The sequence below is a fragment of the Bubalus bubalis genome, chromosome 17 (genome assembly GCF_019923935.1).
Source record: "Bubalus bubalis isolate 160015118507 breed Murrah chromosome 17, NDDB_SH_1, whole genome shotgun sequence".
Taxonomy (NCBI): Eukaryota; Metazoa; Chordata; class Mammalia; order Artiodactyla; family Bovidae; genus Bubalus; species Bubalus bubalis.
In genome coordinates this window covers 58,112,922-58,135,235 of record NC_059173.1, presented here as the reverse complement: position 1 = coordinate 58,135,235, position 22,314 = coordinate 58,112,922, and the positions used below count along the sequence as shown (strand labels likewise).

The window sequence follows — 22,314 nt, the reverse complement described above, 5'->3', positions numbered from 1 at the left end:
GTTATTTTGTAAGCAAGGAATCACAGGATCTGGAATAAACTGCTTTATCAGGCAGACAGCTAGAAAATCCTATTTGCAAAATAGCTCCCTCTAGCATCTTTCATGTCCGAAGTGAGACTCAATTTTGGCTGCAAAAATGCACTCTTGTCAGCGGTAAGGAAGAGAAATGGGGTTTCTCCCCATTCTCAGAAAGACCGTTGCCTGGATGAATGGACCGCTGGAGCACAGTGTCTCACACGAGCAGAACTGACCCGGCAATGGTCACCATCTCGGGCCCTGGAGGACAATCCCTTTGAGCCGCCGAGGAAGGAGAGTATCCAGACCGACTGGTCCGAGGCAGGCAGCCCAGGGTTGCACGGTGCCTGGCCACCCCTCCAGGCTCGAAGGTCGGTAAGATACCCTGGGTAAAGGTACCAAGTGGCAGAGGGGAGTGCTCCCGCACGCTCCTAGGTCTCCGCGCGCTGGGGCACATCAGGACAATGCCTGGTGCCTGCAGTGGACAGACTGGAGAGGGGGAGGGGCGGAGGTGGCTGCTCCCCTTCCCCCCACCTTCCCACCGGCACTCCCCTTATCCACTCCCCCCCCCCCACTCCCCCGCTGCTTTTACCTGCGGCAGCTGAAGCGCAGCCCTTGGCTCTTGTTGAGTCCGCTCACCTGCTCCAGAGTGGACAGGAGCCACCGTCTCCACCGCTTGCACCCGCTGCTGAACGGGCCTCTCTGAAGACAGGATACCCTCCAGGCAGCCCAGGGCCAAGGTCTCAAGGCTGGCATTTCTCCGCGCCCTGCTAGGACGCCCCGGCAGCTTGCCGCCGCGCTCGCCTACCTGCTCCTGAGCTGCCCTGCCCTACAGGGACAGACACCCTCGCCTGAGGCTGAGCCCCCTCGGGCGCCCTACCTGCCCACCTGGGGCGCCCTCGGCCGCAGCAGCCCCGACGGCCCCAGCATCCTCCTTGCCAACCCTGGGCTCCGGGTACCCGTGGGCCGCTCGCTTTGGCTCGACCCTCTCCGGGACCTGGTGATTCGAGTGCAGCCGGGGGACCGGTGCGAGGTGACGGTGTTGGACGCCCTGCCGCCGCGCCACGGCGCGCTCTCCCCGCGCCGCTTCCCCTGCGCCTTCGGGCCCCTCCAGGTCCGCTACACTCACTGGGGCGCCCGCAGCCCCGGACGCGCGCGGGTGAGGCTGCAGCTGCGCTACGACGCCGCGACTTCCACGGTCCCGCTGCCCTTCATGCTCGCGGTGGAAGTGGTCTTCCACCGGCTGAAGCTGGTGACGCGCAACAGGCCTTTGGCGGTGAAGGAGCTGCACGGCTGGAGCCACGCCATTGACAGGAGAGTGCTGGCCTTTGCTTCCCTGGAGCCCGGGACCGCGGCCACCCGCAGGTGCCGGCTCACCCCTGTTCCCCCGAGGGTGGCCCACTGCCCAAGTATGGGCGTTGGGCGGATGCCGCGGGGGCCCCTCTCCCCAGGGCCAAGGCCATAGACTGTGAGGCTTTTATCCGGGCTGGGGTGCACTACCAGCACACCTCCACCACCCTCTCGCCCAACCGGGACTATGTGCCCATGGTGGCGGAGCTGCTAGGGCCAGGGGACCCAGGAGCTGAGTCAGAGGAGTTGCTGCTCCGAGAACATTTCTAGCTGCTGGTGAGGATCCTTGAGGGATCCGAGAACACGGCACCCAGGCCCAGCCTCGCAGCTCCGATGATGCTGGAGGTCCATCAGTTCCTGCTGACAGCTCTGACGCCCGACGCCCTGGCTGCGGAGGACAAGGAGTCTAATGCCGATGACCTGGTCTTCAACATTCTCAATGCTCCCATCACCACGCCGGGATACCAGGGCTACATGGTGAGCACTGACGACCCCCTGGGCCTTCCAGTATCCTTCTTCAGCCAGCGGGAGCTGCGGGAACTGAAAATTGCTTATCAGCCCCCTACGGAGAAATTGGATGCAGAGCACCTCTTCCAACTGGAGATGGAGGTGGTGGATGCAGATGGTGCCACCTCAGACCCCTTTGCCTTTATGGTGGTTGTGAAACCCCTGAACACCCTGGCCCCGGTGGCTAGCTATGACTGGGGACTACTACTTTTTTAAGGTCAGCCAAGGCCCCTCTCCAGCGCCAACAACCTTCAGATCAGTGATAGTGATCACATGGGAGAGGTGAAAGTGTCTGCCATCAGGGGCTTGAGACATAGGCAGCTGGTCGTGCTTGGGGCGCCAGCAGGGTGCAAGCATTTCACGCCAACGGACCTGGCAGCAGGGCGAGTGGTGTACCAGCATGATGGCAGCAACACCTACAGCGACAACATCGTCTTCCGGATGGAGGATGGGCGCCACCAGGTGGAATTCCTCTTCCCCCTCGCCATCATCCCTGTTGATGATGAACCACCAGTGGTCACTGCCGACACCAGGCTCTCGGTGACAGAAGGGCAGGCAGTCCAGATCTCCCCCTTTGTCCTGAGTGCAATGGATATTGACTCTGAGGACTCGACCATCCACTTTGTGCTGGAGGACCAGCCTCTGGAAGGAGAAGAGGAAGAAAGAGGGGGGAATCTGGATCCCAGTTTCTCCAACTCAAGGCAGCATCTGGGGGAGATGCTGCTGCGGCAGTCGGAAGCACCTCGGGCTCCTGAAGATGAAGGCTGGTATTACGTGGGAAAGGAAGGACTTTATGAGAAGGTGGTGACTGAGTGGCTTCAACAAGACATAGTGGAAGGGAGACTCTTCTACCACCATCTTGGACCCCTTGGCCCTCAATCCATAATGGCCCAGATAACTTTCCATGTGTAGGATGACCATGACCCACCCAATCTATCCAAGCAGCATTTCTTCACCATCAGAGTCCAACCAGTGGATCTGCAGAGTCCAGAGCTGTTTCCAGGAACTACCCTAGAAATGACCGTGCAGCAATACCAACTCACTCACTTCCAGAAGAAATTCCTCCAATATATTGACCGGGACTCAGATGACCAGCACCTGTGGTACACCCTGCTGATGCCCCCTATGGACACAGATGGCAACCACCAAGTCCAGGCTGGAGACATTGTGCTCACTGATTCACCAGACACACCCACTATGCACTTCACCCAGGCCCAGGTAAATCACCATGAGGTTGCCTACTAGCCCCCCTGGAAGAAGCTTGGTATTGTACCATGGATTGTGCAGTTCACCTACCAGGTGGAGGATGCTGCAGGCAATAGTGTACCTGGCACATTCACATTATTCCTGAGGCCTGTGGACAACCAGCCTCCCCAAGTCACCAACAGAGGCTTTACTGTCTTAGAAGGAGAGAGTTTCAGCCTCAGCAGTAATGAGCTGCATGTTTCACACCCTGACACAGACATCGACCAGATTGTCTTCATATTAGTTTGGGGTCCCCAACATGGACATTTGCAGTACTTAAAAAAATGTATGGTCCCAGGGGAATATTTCACTCAAGCTGATATTGTTAATGGGAGATTCTCTTATCAGAACTGCAGAAACCAGGCCACCAGTGATACCTTCCATCTGGAGGTAAGTGACAAGGTGCATCACATACCCATCACTGTCCAGATTTCTGTGCATCCCACAGCAGCTGACAAAAGTCCCAGGACCTCTATTATAGGTAGTGCATTATTAGATGTGTTCATAGATGTACTAGAAAATACAGCCACTGAGATCACCATGGACATCATCCATGGTCTAAAGGACACAGGCAACTTGATGCTCTCTTTCACTGTGGAAGACAGCCCCAAATTGGGCACTATTCTGGTGAATGGTTTACCCACAGAACGGTTCACCCAAGAGGACCTCATCAGTGGGACAGTAGTCTATGTCCACACGGGAGGTGAAGTTGAATTCCAGAAGCAGCATGATGCCTTCAGGCTTGCCCTCTCCAAGGATTCTCATCAGCGGATGATAGGAGACAGCACAGTGGAAGAGGTGCAGGTCCAGGTGGTGGTGCTGCCCGTCAACAATGTGGCCCCCAAGGTCTTGGTCAGGGAGCCTTGTGTTGTCCATGAAGGTGGGTAGAGTGCCTTGACCCTACAACATCTCAGCATTGAAGATGTAGACACTCCCCAAGATGAAATTCTCTGCACAGTAACTGGTCAGCCAGTCTCTGGCTACCTGGAAAATATGACACCAGCTCCTGGATCAAAAGAGACCCGAGCTGGTTATCCCATCAGCGCTTTCTCCATTAGAGATGTCCAGCTAAGACATATCAACTATGTACAGAGTATCCACAAGGGGGTAGAACCACAAAAAGATCAATTCACCTTTTATTGCTCTGATGGCATCAACTTCTCCCCAAATGTCTTCTTTCCTATAATGATCTTACCCACCAATGATGAGCAGCCTGAACTTTTTGCCCATGAGTTTGTGGTACTAGAGGGAATGAGCATCTTCATAGACACCCCACTGCTCAATGGAGCCGATGCTGACCTGCCACCAAATGAGCTTCACTTTCAGCTCACAGCCCTCCCTCAGCATGGGCAAATCATACAGCAGCTGGCCCCAGAGAGCCAGCCTATCCGTAGCTTCACCTTACAGGAGATTCAGGAAGCCTCCACCATTGTGTATGAGCACGATGATTCTGAGACCACAGAGGACAGTTTTCAGGTCTGGCTGAGTGATGGCAAGCACGCCACCCACAGGACGGTACCCATTGTGGTGATCCTGGTGGACAATGAAACCCCTCGGCTGACCATCAACAAAGGGCTGTAAGTAGAGACTGGACACACTGAGGTCATCACCAGTCGGGTCCTCAAAGCCACAGATCTTGACTCAGATGATAAGAGCCTCAGTTTTATCCTCCGCTCTGGGCCTCAACAAGGGCTTCTACAGGGACTGAGAAAACCCAGAGGGGAGGTGAGGAACAACCTCACCCTGGAAATGAACTTCACACAGGGTGAGATTGACCGAGGCCTCATCTGTTACACCCACACAAGCCAAGGACTTCATGACCTTATCAAGTTTGATGTGACTGATGGGATTAACCCTTTGCTAGACCACTATTTCAACATCACCATTGGCAGCTTAGACAGGGTCTTCTTCCCTGAGGTGGTTAGCAAAGGGGTCACCTTGACAGAAGGTGGCAGAGTGACCCTCACCACGGATCTGCTTAGCATCAATGACATCAACATCTTTGATGAACAGCTGCACTTCAGCATCACAAGGGCTCCTAGCTTGGGGCACTTGGAAATCTCTGACCACCCTGGGGAGACCATTACCTCTTTCACTCAGTGGCAGTTGGCTGGCAACAAGATGGTCTATGTTCGTGCTTCAAATGATGAGATAAAGATGGACAGCTTTGAGTTTCAAGATACTGATGAACATAATCCCATGTTTCAAACCTTCAGGATCTTCATCACGGATGTGAATAATAAGAAACCTATCATGACCATCCGTAAACTGATACTGCAAGAAGGGGAAAGAAAATGCATCACTCCCTTTGAGTTGACAGCAGAAGACAAGGATACCCCAGATGATCTCCTCCTCTTTACCATCACCCAGGTCTCCATCCATGGCAGGATTTTGTATAATGGCAGTCGTCCTGTGACCACCTTCACCCAATGGGACCTGAACAAGAATTTGGTTTGCTACTGGCACGATGGCAGTAAGACAACTGAAGACAGTTTCTCCTTGACTCTGACAGATGGCACTCATGCTGATTTCTATGTCTTCCCAAACACTGCTGTGGAGACACACAGACCTCAGGTAATGTGGATTCACGTAAAAAACTCCCTAGACAACAGGTTCTCCCAGACTGCCTTTAACAGAGATGCCCTGGCCTTGGAACACCTTCACCCTGGACATGTGGGCTTCCTGATTACCAGCAGGTCTCTGAAGACAGAGGATTGGGACAGTTCCTACAGGCTCCAGAAGTATAAAGTAACCAGAGGACCAGTGCATGGCTTCCTTATCAACACTGGCCTTGGAAATGAGAGCACACGAGTTTTTACACAAGGTTAGTACACAGTGTCCCCTGATGCCTTTCTCCAGCTCCTTAAGTAGATAAGATCTCCCAGCTCTGCATGAAATTGTCCTGACCTCAGTCCTTTAGCAGAAAGATTCTAATTCTAATGAAATACAATGGAATGAGAAATTAACAAACAAAGGCAACAAATCCATTATCAGCTGTTTCATCAGCCTGCTCTTTAAACTGGAACTCTCAGACATTTAATCAGGTTTGTAGTTACACATTAAAAATGCCAAATACAGGAGGACAGCTTCTGCTTCTGAAATATTATAAGATTACAATGATTTTGAAAAGATCATTTTAAGTTTGAATTTTAAGTAAAGAATGACATACCTAGGAATCACTTACATAGTTTACCAGTAAGTCTGGATTTCTGAAGATAGTGGTTTGGTGTCTGATTTCAGATATAAAAATTACACTGCACATTTTATTGTACTATTCAGATTCAATTTCTGTATCTAGAAAATGCATAGAACTAAGTTTGCCTAGGGCCACTTGCAATGCAGGAGACACAAGAGACATGGGTTTGATCCCTGGGTAATGAAAATCCTATGGAGAAGGAAATGGCAACCCAGTATTCTGCCTGGGAAATCCCATGGACAGAGAGAATTGGCAGGCTATAGTCCATAGCAAAGAGGCTTGACAGGACTGAGCAACTTAACACACACGCAGGCACAGAAGTTTGCCTAACTATGGGAGTATATTTTTTAATGATCATTTTTCTTTTATATTTGTTATTATTACTAATAGTGAGCTAAAGGCAGGTCCTGCTGGCTTCGCACATGATGATACTGGTACCTTTGACTGCTCTTCACATGGTCATAAAACTTTTTCACGTAGCTCGATGCATGAGATGTGAAGAGATACATGGAATTTTACACATCCGATATGCATAAAGCTGGATGCAAATTTAGAGTAAAACTAAAGAAGGTTGTTTAAAAAACAGTTTCTTTACATTTTCAGAATTGCTTCTAAACTAAGTGAAATCATATCAGGTTCTATAAAAATTGTTCTTGCAAAATAGTACCCGAAAATGCAAATTGTCTTGAAAATACTAGTATTAGCAATACAAAAAACATAATTATAGACCCAACTGACACATTCTCAAATATCCAAGAGAATGGGCAATAGAAAAACATCATGATTTTATTCTTATTTCCTTTACTGAGGATGCAATAGTTATTCTTGTTTAAATTCCTTTCAACAAATAGTTCGTGAGTATCCGAGTATTTCAACCTTGGATAGAAGACCTAACACCAGCTGGATTAAGCTGTCTGTAGAGGACCATGGTATTGTGAAGTGTGCATAGGTAGAACCTGGGCGTCCTTCTTGGATGCCCACCTCGTCATCTCAGAGATCATACACAGAGTAGCAGAGTTACAGAATTTTAAATGATAAGGTTTTTTTGCTATTGCAACTTTAAGAAAAAGTTAAATTCTTATAAACCTCATTATTTTTTTAAAAGTTAGATTTGTGTTCATTTAATCATTTTTAAATTTACTAATTGTAGTATTTTCATGCCCTATAAAAAACACTGAAGTTCTTATCATACTCGTTTTCTCTGTGCCAACACGGTGTGTGTATGATGCTTGCTCTTTTACTAGCTGACATTGATGAGATGAGGATCTACTACATCTTGAATGAAGGCAGCAAGGCAACTAAAGACATCTTCTACTTCTTGGCTGAAGACAATGGTAAGTCAGTATTGAGACCATACCTGGCAGTCTTGGTTAACTAAAGTCAGTATGAGATGGAAAAGAATTAAATCAAGTACATAGTAATCACAATCAGTAATGTCATACTATCACCAAATGAATTCCTTTGGTTTTATTTGTAGTCTTCTGCCAAAGCATCCTTGACAAATCACTTTTTAGGAAGGGAAAGCAATGAAAATTTTCGATAATTAATATGAAGTATTTTACCTGACCAAGGTTATGTGTGACATCCTATAGGCAAGTAAATTTCCTCTTCAAGAGGATCTGAGAATGTAGCTGGTAGTTTGTCTTACTCTAAAACTAAAACAAATCTACAGAAGGGGAGGTTGGGATGAATTGAAAGACTAGCATTGACATATATACACTACCATGTGTAAAATAGAGAGCTAGTAGGAAGCTGCTGCATAGCACAGGGAGCTCAGCTACACGTTCTATGATGACCCAGATGCATAGGATGGGGGTGGGGGTGAGAAGGAGATTAAAGAGGGAGCAGATATATGTATATGTATAGCTGATTCACTTTGCTGTACAGCAGAAACTAACACAATACCGTAAAGCAACTATACTCCACTAAATAAAATAAAAGAAAAAATGAAAATAAATAAATCTAAAAATTGATCATTAGATGTTGTTAGGCATTTTAGCCCCAGTACTGAATCTTAGTGAGTCCTTGATCTTAGTAGTGTAATATTCCTAGATGGGGTGAATGACTGGCCCACAGGAAAGCTTTCTTTTAAAAACATGCCTATTTATGCTGCACCTCTGTGCATGTACTGTGTCTTCAAAGTAGCATACTGGGGAGCAACTCTGTGCATGTACTCTGTCTTCAAAGTAGCATACTGTGCAGCAACTAGTTAACAGAAGGCACTTTCTTTACTCAGCCAAGGATGTACTGATTATGTGGTCAAGAGCAATCATTTTGCAGTAAGTCAAGATAATTGCAGAAATTATGTCCATGTACCACTTGCCACTCTATAACCTTTTTCAGTATAAATCATTACTTATTCTCAGTAAATAACATGAATTTTCTGCCTGAATTATGTGCAATCAGTCAGGACTGTATTTACTGAAAAACAGTCTTCAATGAGTGGCAATATGGTATACCGAGTTTGAGTCCCAGTTGGCCCCCTGTGACCTTGAACAGGTTACCTTGTCCTTTCTGCGATTCATTTCCCTTATCTCTAAAATGATGGTCTTCATACCTTGTCCAAAGGGTCACGAGATAATGTATGTAAAGCACTTGACTCACGTTGTTGTTGTTTAGTCGCTAAGTCATGTCCAACTCTTTGCAACGCCATGGACCATAGCTCACCAGACTCCTCTGTCCGTGGGATTTCCCGGGCAAAGACAGTGGAGTGGGTTGCCATTTCCTTCTCCAAGGGATCTTCCCAACCCAGGGACTGAACTTCTATCTCCTTCTTGTCAGGCGGATTCTTTAGCACTGAGCCACCTGGGAAGGCCATACTTGGCTCACAGCAGATGCATAATAAGAGTTAGTTACCTTTCTGTTTCAGATGAGACTGACTACAGTGGCAACCACCGATCCCTCCTCTCCATCTTTTCACTTAGAGTTTAACAGATCTTTCCTTCTTTCCCTAAGTTCTCAAAATTCAAAATTACTACAAAGATGAGGATGAATTTAAGCCTTCTCAACTGATTCACTAAAGTAAAACACTTGTAAGATTCAGATGGTTTATAATGATTTTTTTTTCTGTTTTTGAGGATGATATAAAAAGATGTACATCTAACTTGGACACTGTGCTTTCTGGGCAACATTGGAGACAAGAGCCAATCAGTGATGGTAATAATGTGAATTTTATATAGCTACCATTGTTGAGTGCTTTTGTGGGCCAGTCACTGCAAGATAAAGAGCAAATGTTACTAGGCCAATTTTTACATGAAGACACTGAGGCTGAATAACTTGCCTGAAGTCATCTGGGTAATAAGCAGGTGAACTGGAATTAAACCCAGATCGCACAGATTCCAAAGCCAGGGCTTTTAACCACTAATGCTATGCTGCCTTTGTTTTGGGAAACTGAAGTCATGAGCAGAAGTCAGAGAACAGGGCAGACAGCAGTGCCTAACCTGGCAAAGAAGCACCTTATAAATTCAAGTGGTCAGAATGGCCAAATATTTGAGGACATGCTTGCTCATAGTTGGATCTTGAAACGTGTGCGTGTCCATAAGCTAATTAAATATTTTTTGAATATTTATTTGCTTAATATTCATTTAATTCAGTGGATGCTTTTAATTGTTTTCTAAGTACTATACACAGAGCTAAAATCCATGTCTACCTATGTGGAGCATTCTTGGAATAGCTTACAAATTCTGAGGAAAGACTCACTCTAAACTTTTTTGTATTTGCTATTTTCAAATTTTATGAATGTCTATCTTTACAATAGCCAACTTAATCTTTTTTTTCTTTTTAAAATTTCCCCACTTAAGGTATTTCCCAAATGGAATGTTTAATGAAACTTGCACTGTGGTCTATTTTTTGTTTGTTTGTTCTATTTTATTGAAGTATAATTGATTTATAAGGCTGTATTAATTTCTACTGTACAGCAAAGTGATCCAGTTTTATATATATATATATATATATATACACACACACACACACACACATGTATATCCTTTTTTATTCTTTTCCATTATGGTTTATCCCAGGATATTGAGTATAGTTCTCTGTGCTATACAGAAGGTTCTTGTTGTTTATCTTTTTTATATGTAGTGCTGTATACCTGTTAATCCAAAGTTCCTCTTTTATTCCTCCCTTGCTTCCCCTTTGGTAGCCATAAGTTTGTTTTCTATGTCTGTGAGTCTGTTTCTGCTTTGTGGATAGGTTCATTTGAGTCATATTTTAGATTCCACCTAAAAATGATATCATATGGTATTTGTCTTTCTCTTTAAGACTTACTTCACTTAGTATGACAAACTCTATGTCCATATATGTTGTTGCAAATGGCATTATTTAATTCATTTTTATAGCTGAGTAGTACTCCATTGTATAAATACACTATATCTTCTTTATCCATTCCTATGTTGATGGACATTTACGTTACTTTCTTGGCTATTGTAAATAGTGCTACAGTGAACACAATGTGATCTATTGATAATCGTCTTTCCTAATGACATATAGCACTGGCAGAAAGTACTGCTTCCGGTTATTTAAGGAATTTGGGGTGGACACTCTTCCAGGGATGTATTTTTCACTACCGGGTTGGAAACAGACTTTGTTGTTGTCATTTGCGGCACCAACGTTGGAGCCATTAGAAGATTGCGCCTTGCCTCCAGGACTATGCAGTAGGCCTGTCCATGTAAGACCTTGCACCAGGGTCTTACAGGTGGAAGTACTGGCAAGATGACTCTAGAGTTGCAATTTATTGAAACCCGAAGACTAAAGGCAGGAAAACAGGAAGGCTTCCAGCTCATAGGCTCTGAAACCAGGCTACCTGGATTCAAATCCCAGCTTCACTGCTTAATGGCTGTGTATCTTTGAGAAACTCTGCTTTGGTTTCCTCATCTGTGAACCAGAGATAATTATAGCAATTGCCTCATAGGATAACTGTGGGGATTTTTCCCCAGGACTTGGAAACGGCAAACCTGAAAGAACAACATTTGGACAGTCTCTGCAAGGACTGACAAGTTTATTTCTGTAGTCAAGCCTTTTTATAGGAGCAAGGAACAAAGAGCTTAGAGCATACGGGCAGCAGAACACGTACAAAGCTAAGATATAATCAGTAAAAGATACTTCAAGGAACAGCGCATTCTTAACGACCCATGTGTTTATCCATGACCCATTTTCTCAAGCAACGTCTTTAATGTTTAATTGTTAAATCTTGGCGCTGAGCATAGCCAAAGGCAGGAAATGTTCTTCAGCAATCAGTACATAATGCCTGGGTACTTCTGGCCCTTCGCCATTTTCCCACGGACCTTCTCCTTCAAGGCTATTTTGCACTGTGTCTCCCAACATATCCTCCTTTTGTTTTTAGTTTAAGCATGGCAGCTGCTAGTTGGACTTCGTCATAGGAGGCACGGAGTCTTGAGTAGAGACATCTGTATAGAATTGTGTAGTGCCATACCAGATAGGGTTCCTACTGTAACAATAGATATTAGACTAAGAATGCCAGCAATAATCCATCCTATTATGGGCTTTAACCTCCTTAAGCCATATTTGAGCAAAACTGAGAGAAATACAGAGTCGGTCCATGGTTCTGTTAGGTTAACAGGAAGCCACAAATCAGATCTTTGCTTAACTATTACAATGTTGACATAATGATATGAAATAGTATGGTTTAAACATGTATACAAGGCACATGCTGTACAGTTAACAATCTTAGCAGAAAGATCTATACCGAAGTTACCTACAATAAACATGTACGGGAGGTGCTCACAAGATTGGGTATAACCTGTACTATCGTATAAAAAGGTATAGTTTTGAGGTTTTTAAGGCTTTTGCAGTCCCATACACATTGGCAAAGCACTGCAATGCAGCAGGAATCTTCCACACATGCCATTGCTCAGGTCCTATGGTAGGGGTTCAGACATCGACGTTTTCTCTTCAGCTTCTCTATGGTCATTGACGAGACCCTTTGCATCAGCTGCGTCACCTGTCGGGGGAGTCTGGTCTTGGGGTCCTTCTCGGTAACAGACATGGCAAAGTGGAACCCAGATTTCTTCTCCATCTGCAACGACAAGACTGTAACCTCTGCCTAGGAGTCGTAAGATTCCTGGCAACCATTGATTAAACTGTTTATACCATATTGGGTGTGTTGGCTTCTAACAGTTTCTTACTGTTTTCCTCTGCAAAATGTCTGTCTGCACGAGTATCAGAACTATCTTTTGGTAAATTTAAAAAATTTAAGGAATAAAGAGTTAAAGATAATAACAATTGAGGGTTCATAGGATAAGAAGTGTATCTTATATACATAAGATATATATTATGTATTCCATAATATTCCCCCTTTCTGTTTTAATAAATGAGTTTTAAGAGTACGATGGGCTCTTTGATAATTGCTTGACCCTGGGGATTGTAGGGTATCCCTGTGATGTGTGTTATATTCCATTCCATTAGAAATGAATGAAATGAGTGAGAGGTAAATGTAGGCCCATTATCTGTTTTTAAGACCGAAGGTATTCCCATAACAGGGAAGGTGAGTAAAAGTGCGGAAATGGCGTGTTTACTGGATTCTGAAGAGATAGGCATTGCCCATATAAAACCTGAAAATGTGTCAACTGAGACAAAAAGCAAAGAAAACTTTCCCAAGGAGCAATGAGTGAAGTCAAAGGGAGTTAGGCTGTTGCCCATGAGGATTAACTCTTGAAACCATGGTACATAAGTGCAGAGGAGTGCAGACATCACAGGATTTAATGATGTGTCTCACTTCAGTGAGGGGAATATGGTATTTAGAGTGCAATCTTTTAGCATTGGTATGAAGATTAGCATGTTCATCCATAGCAGACGTAAAGACAGGAGCTATGAACCTATCAACAGCATCATTTCTTGCTGCCAGGGGGCCAGGCAAACCTGAATGAGCACGTATATGTGCAATGAAGAAAGGTTCCGTACGTGATCGAATTAAGGCTTGAGTCCTTGAAAAGAGAATATATAATTCTTCATCTAGGTTGTATAAAAAGGCAGTAACAAAATCGGGGAAAAGGGAAGCAAGGTATTTGGAATCAGTATACACATTGAAGGATAATGGCTGAAGAGACAAAAGAGCATATAAAGCATATAATTCAACTTTTTGTACTGAAGAATAGGTAGTAGGTAATTTCTCTTTGATATCAGGGCCAACGATCCCAGCTATGCCTTTCCTGTTGCCATCAATGAAATAGGTAGGTGCATTTGAAATAGGCTGGGAGGCAATAATATTAGTTACTATAAATTTAGTGAATTGTAGGAAGTTCCATAATTTTCCTTTTGACAAATGGAATGAGATAACATTCTTAAAATCACTTAATGCTATTTGCATGGTTATGTTATACTGTAAGGCAATTTGTAGTTCCTTTTTTGTCAAGGGAACATGTATTGCATATGGATCAAATCCAGTTAAGGTTTGTATATGGTTCCGTCCTGATACAATTAGTTGCCCTATTTTCTCAATGTATGATATGATTTTTTTGATTGTTTAGTATGTAGATATACCCATTCTATCAGGTTGTTTTGAGCTATGATTGCAGTAGGTGAATGTCTGGTGGGAAATATATATAAATAGACTGGTTGGGCATGGTCCAGCCAAGTTGAGAAAGATTGTTGAATGTGTTTTTCAACAAATTTTACTTCTTTCGCTTCTTTTGTTAGCTGTCTAGGACTATTAGGATCAGGAGGTCCCTCTAAAATTTTAAATAAATTTTGTAATGCATAGGTGGGAATGCCAATAGATGGCCAAAGCCAATTAATATCTCCTATCAATTTTTGAAAATCATTTAATGTGCGTAGAGAATGCACAGAGATTTGAGTTTTTTGAGGTTTTATCTTAGACTCTTCCATAACATGTCCCAAGTAATTAAAGGGTGCTTTCAATTGAATTTTATCTGGTGCAACAAGTAGGCCATGATTTTGAAGAGTGGTAGTGACTTCGTCATATAACTGTTGTAAACAAAGTTCAGATTCCATGGAGAGGAGTATATCATCCATATAATGAATTATGAAAGCAGTAAGATATTTACCTCTAACAGGTTGTAATAAAACAGGTATGAGATATTGGCAAATGGTAGGAGAGTTCATCATTCCCTGAGGTAAAAACTTCCATTGAAATCTTTTAACAGGAGTCATGTGATTTATAGAAGGAACTGAAAAAGCAAAACGTTTTCTATCTTTAGGATGCAAGGGTATAGTAAAAGAGCAGTCTTGTAAATCAATAATAATTATAGATTAGCCTTTTGGTACCATGGAAGGGGAGGGCAATCCAGGTTGTAATGGCCCCATAGGAATTATAGTTTTATTAACATTTCTTAGATCTATCAATATTTGCCATTTTTCTGATTTCTTTTTTATTATAAAAATGAGAGCGTTCTATGGGGAAAATGAAGGCTCTATATTATTCTTTTGTAATTGCTCATCTATTAGCTGTGTGAGAGTTGTCAACTTTTCTTTAGTTAGGGGCCATTGAGGTGTTCATATTGGGGCATTAGATTCCCAGTCGAGAGGCAATAGTGTTAACTCAATGGCCCCCGCTAAAAGGGCTCATTTAGAGAGATTGTGGCTTTTGTTTGTTCAAGAAAAGCCCTTCCCCATAAATTAATAGGGATATTGGTAATATATGGTTTGATATAAGCTACAATTTGATTAGGACTATAAGCTTGTAAATAGAATGTATTGACGAAAGTTTTGTAGCATTAGCCTTATTTATTTCCAATAGTCTGGAAGGAGTCATAGTCTTACCCCATTCAAGGGGTCATTCCTCAGTTCTGATAATGGAAATGTTGGCTCCTGTATCCAACATATCTGTGAAATTTTTTCTTTGTATCTTTAGAGTAAGCATAGGTTTTTGATGTTCCCTTAATAAGGTAGATAGTGCAGCAGTAAGATTGGTGCTATCAAAACCTCCCTGCCTAATTTTGTCAGATGCCTTCATTGGTTTGACATATGGCAAAAGTAATAATTGTGCAAAGCGTTCCCCTTTTTGTAAATATACATTTCCTAATTTTATGACATCCATCATGACATGTATCTCTCCTTCATGATCTTCATCCACAACTCCAGTCAATACTACTAAACCTTTCATTTACAGCTATTATGTCCCAAAAGTAGTCTAACTGTTCCAGGTGGGATCGGACCATAATACCAGTGGGGATTTTATGAGGATTGTGTAATTCTATTAATTCCATATCATAAGGACTAGGTATATCAATGCAAACACTCTTAGATGTAGCTGCTTGCGGTGTCATAATGTTGGGTCCTCCTTTTGTAGTGGGGCTAGAGGATAGCCCCTTTATTAGTCTCCTTGTTTTTGTTGTGCCTCTTGTGTCAATGCATTGCCATCCTTATCGAATTTGGAATGACATTTATTCAACCAATGGAATCCCCTTTTACATTTTGGCAAACTCTTGGGGGTCTTTTTTTTTTTTAGAAGTATTATTATATTTAGCTGTCTGCATTAGCATGTGGCATTGTTTTTTCATATGGTTGGCCTTCTCGCAGTTAAAACATTTAGCATTGGAAGCCTTTTGCACATTAAAAGTTTCTAGTGTCGCTAATTTTGCTCTATGGGACATAGATCTGATATCTCTATAAGCTTTCAAATACTCCATAAGAGAACCGGTTTCTCGAATTGGTCTAAGCACGGATTGACATTCCTCATTAGCATTTTCAAAGACAAGTTGTTTTAAAAAATTATTTTGTAAGGTTTCATCTCTGATAGATTTTTCAATGGCATCCTTTAATTTTTCTATAAATTGGGAATATTCTTCTTCATGTCCTTGGGTAATCTTGACAAATGAACCATCAGAGTTAACATTATCAACCTTTGCCCATGCTCTGCAAGAAATTTCTTTAATGAAATACAACATTTGAGGGGTAAGATTAGCTAATTGTGCAGTCATATAGGCCATGGCTCTCATTCCAGTAAGTATATCATAGGTTAAATTTGCAGGGTTACCATGAGATTGCTGATTAATCATCATTTGTTGGGACTCATCATTAACCCATATTTGCCACTGAAGTAATTCTTGAGGATTTAGAACCATCTTTGTTATTTGAAAAAAATCATATGACATCCAATGATCAGCCCATCCTCTGAGGAATTCTACACAGTAAGGAGAAGTAGGTCCATATAGAGTGCATGCTTTCTTAAAGCTAGACAACATACCAAAATCTAAACCAGCCTAAGCATTCTGGCCTTGGGCAGGCTGATTAAACTGTATTGGGAAAGCAAAAGCGCAAGCAGGCATCTCCCGAGGAGGAGTGAAATTATTAGTATGAGCAAAGTTAGCAACTGCTGTTACAGGTGGAGCAGAAGGAAAAACTTCAGATTTGGGCTGTTCGCTGAATGAAATGACCTCCGTTCTAAGTGGCTTCAATTTTGACACATCCTGAGCCACTGATCTGATCTGATCTGTATACATATGTCTCCAAGCTGTTTTTCCAAGGATTGTGTCTGATTGAGCATAACATTCTAATATTTCAAAGCACCTTGCATATCTTGTTCCTTAAGCTCATATTCATATAAAGACTGAACAGTCTCTACTTCCAAATCAACATTATGCCCTTCAATTTGTTCTATGACAGCCCATATGAGTGACCATGTAACCCTTGCTGATATGCTCACAAAACATTATTCTTAACCCTTTTCTATATGTCTAGATTGAGTGTCCCCTCCTCTGGGAACCACAGATTATGTTCCAGTAAAATATGATAGCAGTCGTTCAACTGATCTCTTGAAATATCAATACCATTTTGTTTCAGAAAGTGATGCATTATAGAAATGAAAGGAATCTTACTGCTATGTTGTCCCATCCTGCTTACCTCTTTCTGCAGGGCTCGCCACTTTGTTCAGTCTTCCTATCAAGTCCCTGTTTCGGGCGCCACTTGTGGGGATTTTTCCCTGGGACTTGGAAATGGTGAACCTGAAAGAACAACACTTGGACAGTCTCTGCAAGGACTGACAAGTTTATTTCTGTAGTCAAGCCTTTTTATAGGAGCAAGGAACAAAGAGCTTAGAGCATACGGGCAGCAGAACACGTACAAGGCTAGGATATAATCAGTAAAAGATACTTCTAGGAACAGCGCATTCTTAACGACCCATGTGTTTATCTATGACCCATTTTCTCAAGCAACGTCTTTAATGTTTAATTGCTAAATCTTGGCGCGGAGCATAGCCAGAGGCAGGAAATGTTCTTCAGCAATCAGTACATAATGCCTGGGTACTTCTGGCCCTTCGCCATTTTCCCACGGACCTTCTCCTTCAAGGCTATTTTGCACTGTGCCTCCCAACAATAACTATGAGGATATTATTTGTTTCCTATTGCTCCTATAACAAATTATCATAAAATTAGTGGCTTAAAGCAATGCAAATTTATCATCTTATAGTTCAGCAGGTCAGAAATCTAACATGGCTTTTACTGGGCTAAAATCAAGGTTTGGATAAAGATGCATTTCTTTATGGAGATTCTAGGGGAGAATCCATTTCCTTGCCCTTTCTAGCTTCTAAAGGCTGTTCTCTTCCTCCAACTTTGAAGCTGGAAGCAGCTGGGTCTTTCTCAAGGTGCTTCACAGTGACTTTCTGCCTCGCTCTTTCACTTACAAGAACGCTTGTGATTTACATTGATTCCACTTGTGTAATTCGGCCGACTTTCCCTTATCTCAAAATTCTGAATTTAATCATATCCTCAAAGTTCTTGTTGCCATGTAGTATAACTTATTCACAGAGTCCAGAGATTAAGCTATGGACATTATTGTGCTAAGGTGTTTCAGTTGTGTCTGACATTTTTTGACCCTATGGACAGTAACCCGCCAGGCTCCACTGTCCATGTGATTCACCAGGCAAGAATACTGGAGTGGGTTGTCATGCCCTCCTCCAGGGAATCTTCCCAACCCAGGGATGGAACCCACATCTCGTGTCTCCTACATTGGCAGGTGGGTTCTTTGCCACTAGCGCCACCTGGGAAGCCCAGGCATCTTTAGAGGATCGTTATTCTGCCTACCACAAGCATTCAGGGAATCAACACACATCAGGCACTTAAGAACCCCTGGCACATAGCAAGCACTCAATAAATATTATTATCTTTAAGATTATCTTTAGAAATACAAATTTTGTATTTCTCTTCTAGATAAAGAGAATTTTAATCATTTATTCCTAGAAATCTATAATTAGATCACTTGATTATAGAAGGTCAAATTTTATGCTATTAGGGTAAATTTCTTTATTGGGGTGCTGCCTGCAAAACTTGGTTTTTTATCTCTTTGCCCACTTCTAAACTGATTTCATATTTGGAAGTTCGCTAAGGGGCCAAGGCAAAAGAGGAAGTAACTTAAATCCATCATTCTTGTCTTTTCCACTACACGCTAAGCTGCTTTACACGGGAATATCATGCCTGTTCTCACCTTGTTTTCCCTCTCAGTTGTGCCTTTCCCCTTCTGCTCTGCTCCAAAAATAATATAAGGCCTAGTATTATTATTCCCTAATAAATTTGAATTTTATTTTTTTCTTTCCTTTCACGTATTTATGAACATAACTATACTTGCGTACACAGATAAACTGGGAAGTCAAACAAAAAATTTTTTACAATGTACCTAACTTGTAGATTCCATCAATTTCTGAAGTTTTGAATTATCCAGCCTAAAATTATTTCAGTATAAAATCACCATCTACTTTGCAACATTGATGGGAAATTTTGTTATGTTCAAGGTTATCCTGAAAGCCACTGGTAAATGGGAAACACATTTTAGATTTCTAAAGCTCTGAACTGTGCCAATTAAGCAAAGTGTCAAGTTCATTTATCATCCTCTCCTGAAGTTATTATATTCACAGATTTATGTTGAAGTTTTGCATAACTCTGCTATACATAATGATGAATGGTCTTTTCCACTTACCATAGAATAATATTGCCTTAAATTTATATATGACTTAATATTTCTACACTTCCCAGGCAGCTCAGTGGTAAAGAATTTGTCCTCCAAGCAGAAGATGCAGGTTTGATCCATGGGTCAGGAAGATTCCCTGGAGAAGGAAATGGCAACCTACTCCAGTATTCTTGCATGGAAAACCCCATGGACAGAGGAGCCTGGCAGGCTACAGACCATGGGGTCACAAAAAAGCTGGACACAACTTAGTTACTAAACCACAACAATAATATTTCTACAGAGTGTTTCACAAATGTTATTCCATTTGATCCTCACCACAGCCTGTGAGATGGAATTGTTATTTCAAATTTTAAGATGAGGAAATGAGCTTGAGGAGTTAAAGGATTCAGAGAAAGAAACCATTAAAGGAACCAGGTCATTTCTTCCAAATAAGTCAAACTGAATAGCTATATGGCAGTGAGGCAATTTTAGTTTGAGGATATACTGTGAATATTTAATTGTGTTCATAAGACCAAAAACAGATTATTTCATTTTCTCTTAAATTATTCAGTATTTAAAGCCAATTTGATCAACACTATGCATTTTAATATTTGAATTTGACCTGATACTTGTCTCATGGTTCATGTGAGTACTAATTTTCTGTTTCAATGAGCTGACTTTTTCAAGCAAGTGTGAAAATAAAATACATAATAACAGATAAAAAGGGCTTTGGGGAACAATAATAGAACTAATCATAAATCCAGTATATCTGTCTAACATGCAATTAAGGTAATATCACAATTATTTACAACTTTAACCTCTCTAAAATCCACTGAAAAATTTGAAAGCAAGGCAGAAATGTCACTGAGTAGTCAAATTATCAAAATCTTTGGCCTGAAATTTTCACACCTGATTCAAAGAAGCCTTTACTTAGAGTCTGTTTACTCTTATTTCCCAAACAAGTGTAATTTTATTTTAAATAAAAGCAGCAGGAAAAAGTGAGTAGGAGTTAAAAGCAGAAAAAGTTACAGAATGCAGAAGATATAGGTTAAAATAAGCAGATAAAGAACTCAAATCCATGAGAATTCAAAAGGCAATGTAACAACGGGATATGACCCAGGGATCGAACCCGGGTCTCCCGCATTGTAGGCAGATGCTTTACCATCTGAGCTACCAGGGAAGCCCAATGCATGTCTACAGCTACTTATAATACACATAGCAGAAGTCGGAACTGCAGTAAGACAAAAAAACATTTTGCAGACCTTCAAGATGATGTCATAATAAATCTATATTTATCATTAAATGAAGAAACCCCAGAGGAAAATAGTGTAAAGTCATAAAGGATGTTACATTTTCATATAAAATACATTTATATACTACATAACCATGAAAATGTCTAAAACATAGATAGAAGACGTTAAAATGGTTTACAATGGTAATGATGGATTGTAAGTTGTTTTTATTTTCTTTTGATTTTTCCTTACATTTTCCAGGGTAAATGCTTTTTCAATGACCATGATTATTATCTGAAAAATTCAGTTTCCATTTTAGAAAAATGCACTCTTGAATACACCAGAACCATCTGGTTCAATAATATAGATTTGAGTGGCTGACCATGTGGTACTGGCTGATAAGTGATTCAAAAATGTCCCACTTAATAATGCAAAGAATTCAAAAATTTAAACAAAAGAGAATCAGGGCAGATGCTTCGCAGGCAGAAAGTAATCAACTGTTAGGTTTGCTGACTCTTTCCTTCATGAGTCCTTCCTGGCTGTTTCTTTAATTCCTTTGCAAAAAGTGGCCAAAAATGAGTTGCCAGCCCTTGGGTGACCTAGAAGCAAGGCAGGAGCAGGAGGAACAGAGAAGACAGCTAGAGGGGCAGAGGGAGCTCACCACCAGTGTTTCCATGTTCAGCAGAGCCAATTGCTGGAAGAATCTGTTCAGAGCTGTGAAATATACAGCCACACAGGGCCAAGTTTGCTGATTTGGTGTAAATATAATTTTGTGTCAGTTATCAGACTATATGCTAAATAACTTCTCTTTGTGTCATTCGTGATTCAATTAGATTTTATTCATTTTTGTTTTATACTGAAACCATTGATTTTTTATTGTAGTTGATTTACAATGTATTAGTTTTAGGAGTACAGGAAAATAATTCATTTATATATTTTTATATATAAAATATATTTTAAATATATATATATTTTATATATAAAATATACTTTAAATATATATATATTTTTTTATATATGGCTTCTCTTGTAGCTCAATTGGTAAAGAATCTTCCTGCAGTACAGGAAACCCTGGTTTGATCCCTGGGTTGGGAAGATCCCCTGGAGAAGGAAATGGCAACCCACTCCAGTATCCTTGCCTGGAAAAATCTCATGTATGGAGGAGCCTGGTGGGCTGCATTCCATGGGGTCACAAAGAGTCGGGCACGACTGAGTGACTAACACTTACTTACTTACATATATATGTATATGTTTTAGATTCTTTTACCTAATAGGTTAGAAACCATTGATTCTCTATAGAAAGATAGAAAAGGTACTTCTTATTCATCTTTAGATCGCCTCAAAAGCTCTTCAGAGTGCCCCCTCAGCCTCATTTCCTTTTTCTGTTATGGAAGCCAGGGCTGGAGTCTGACTGTTGCTGCTGGTAATTTTTTGGTTTGTTTCTCTTACAAATTAATCATTTTAGAAGTGACAACACCTTTTTAGAATACCCAGGATTGAGTCATATTGGGGAACCCATTCAGTGAATGGGAGAATGATAAAGAACATGTTGTTAAAAACCTTAATGACACACTACCACAGCCTTGTTTTTAGCATTGTTAATTATACATACAACTGAAAGCTTTAAGTCTAAAATTTTGCATTAAAATACATGAATGCATAAGCATTTATAGCATACCTAATCTAAAAACATGTAAGTGCTTATAATTCCTCAGATGTCTTATCAATATTGTTTTTAAATAAATGCATGTACATGGTTAAAGAATAATAATTAATAGGGTATTCCCTGGTAGTCCAATGGTTAAGACTCTAAGCTTTCACTGCCAAAGGTGTGAGTTCAATCCCCAGTCACAGAACTAAGATCCCCCACAAGCCAAAAATATTTTTATATTTTAATAAAATTTTTAAAAA

The 22,314-nt window shown here is 41.7% G+C and overlaps 1 protein-coding gene across 1 annotated transcript in view; it reads left to right on the top strand.

Moving 5' to 3' along the window:
- The first annotated feature begins 102 nt into the window (after positions 1 to 102).
- FREM3 (FRAS1 related extracellular matrix 3) overlaps positions 103 to 22,314 on the top strand; it is a 104,734-nt gene continuing 82,522 nt past the window's right edge. Inside the window, 4 exon segments of the mRNA XM_044930385.2 lie at positions 103 to 390; positions 728 to 1,400; positions 1,403 to 5,941; positions 7,558 to 7,647. Coding sequence (XP_044786320.2) covers positions 103 to 390; positions 728 to 1,400; positions 1,403 to 5,941; positions 7,558 to 7,647 — 5,590 coding nt within the window.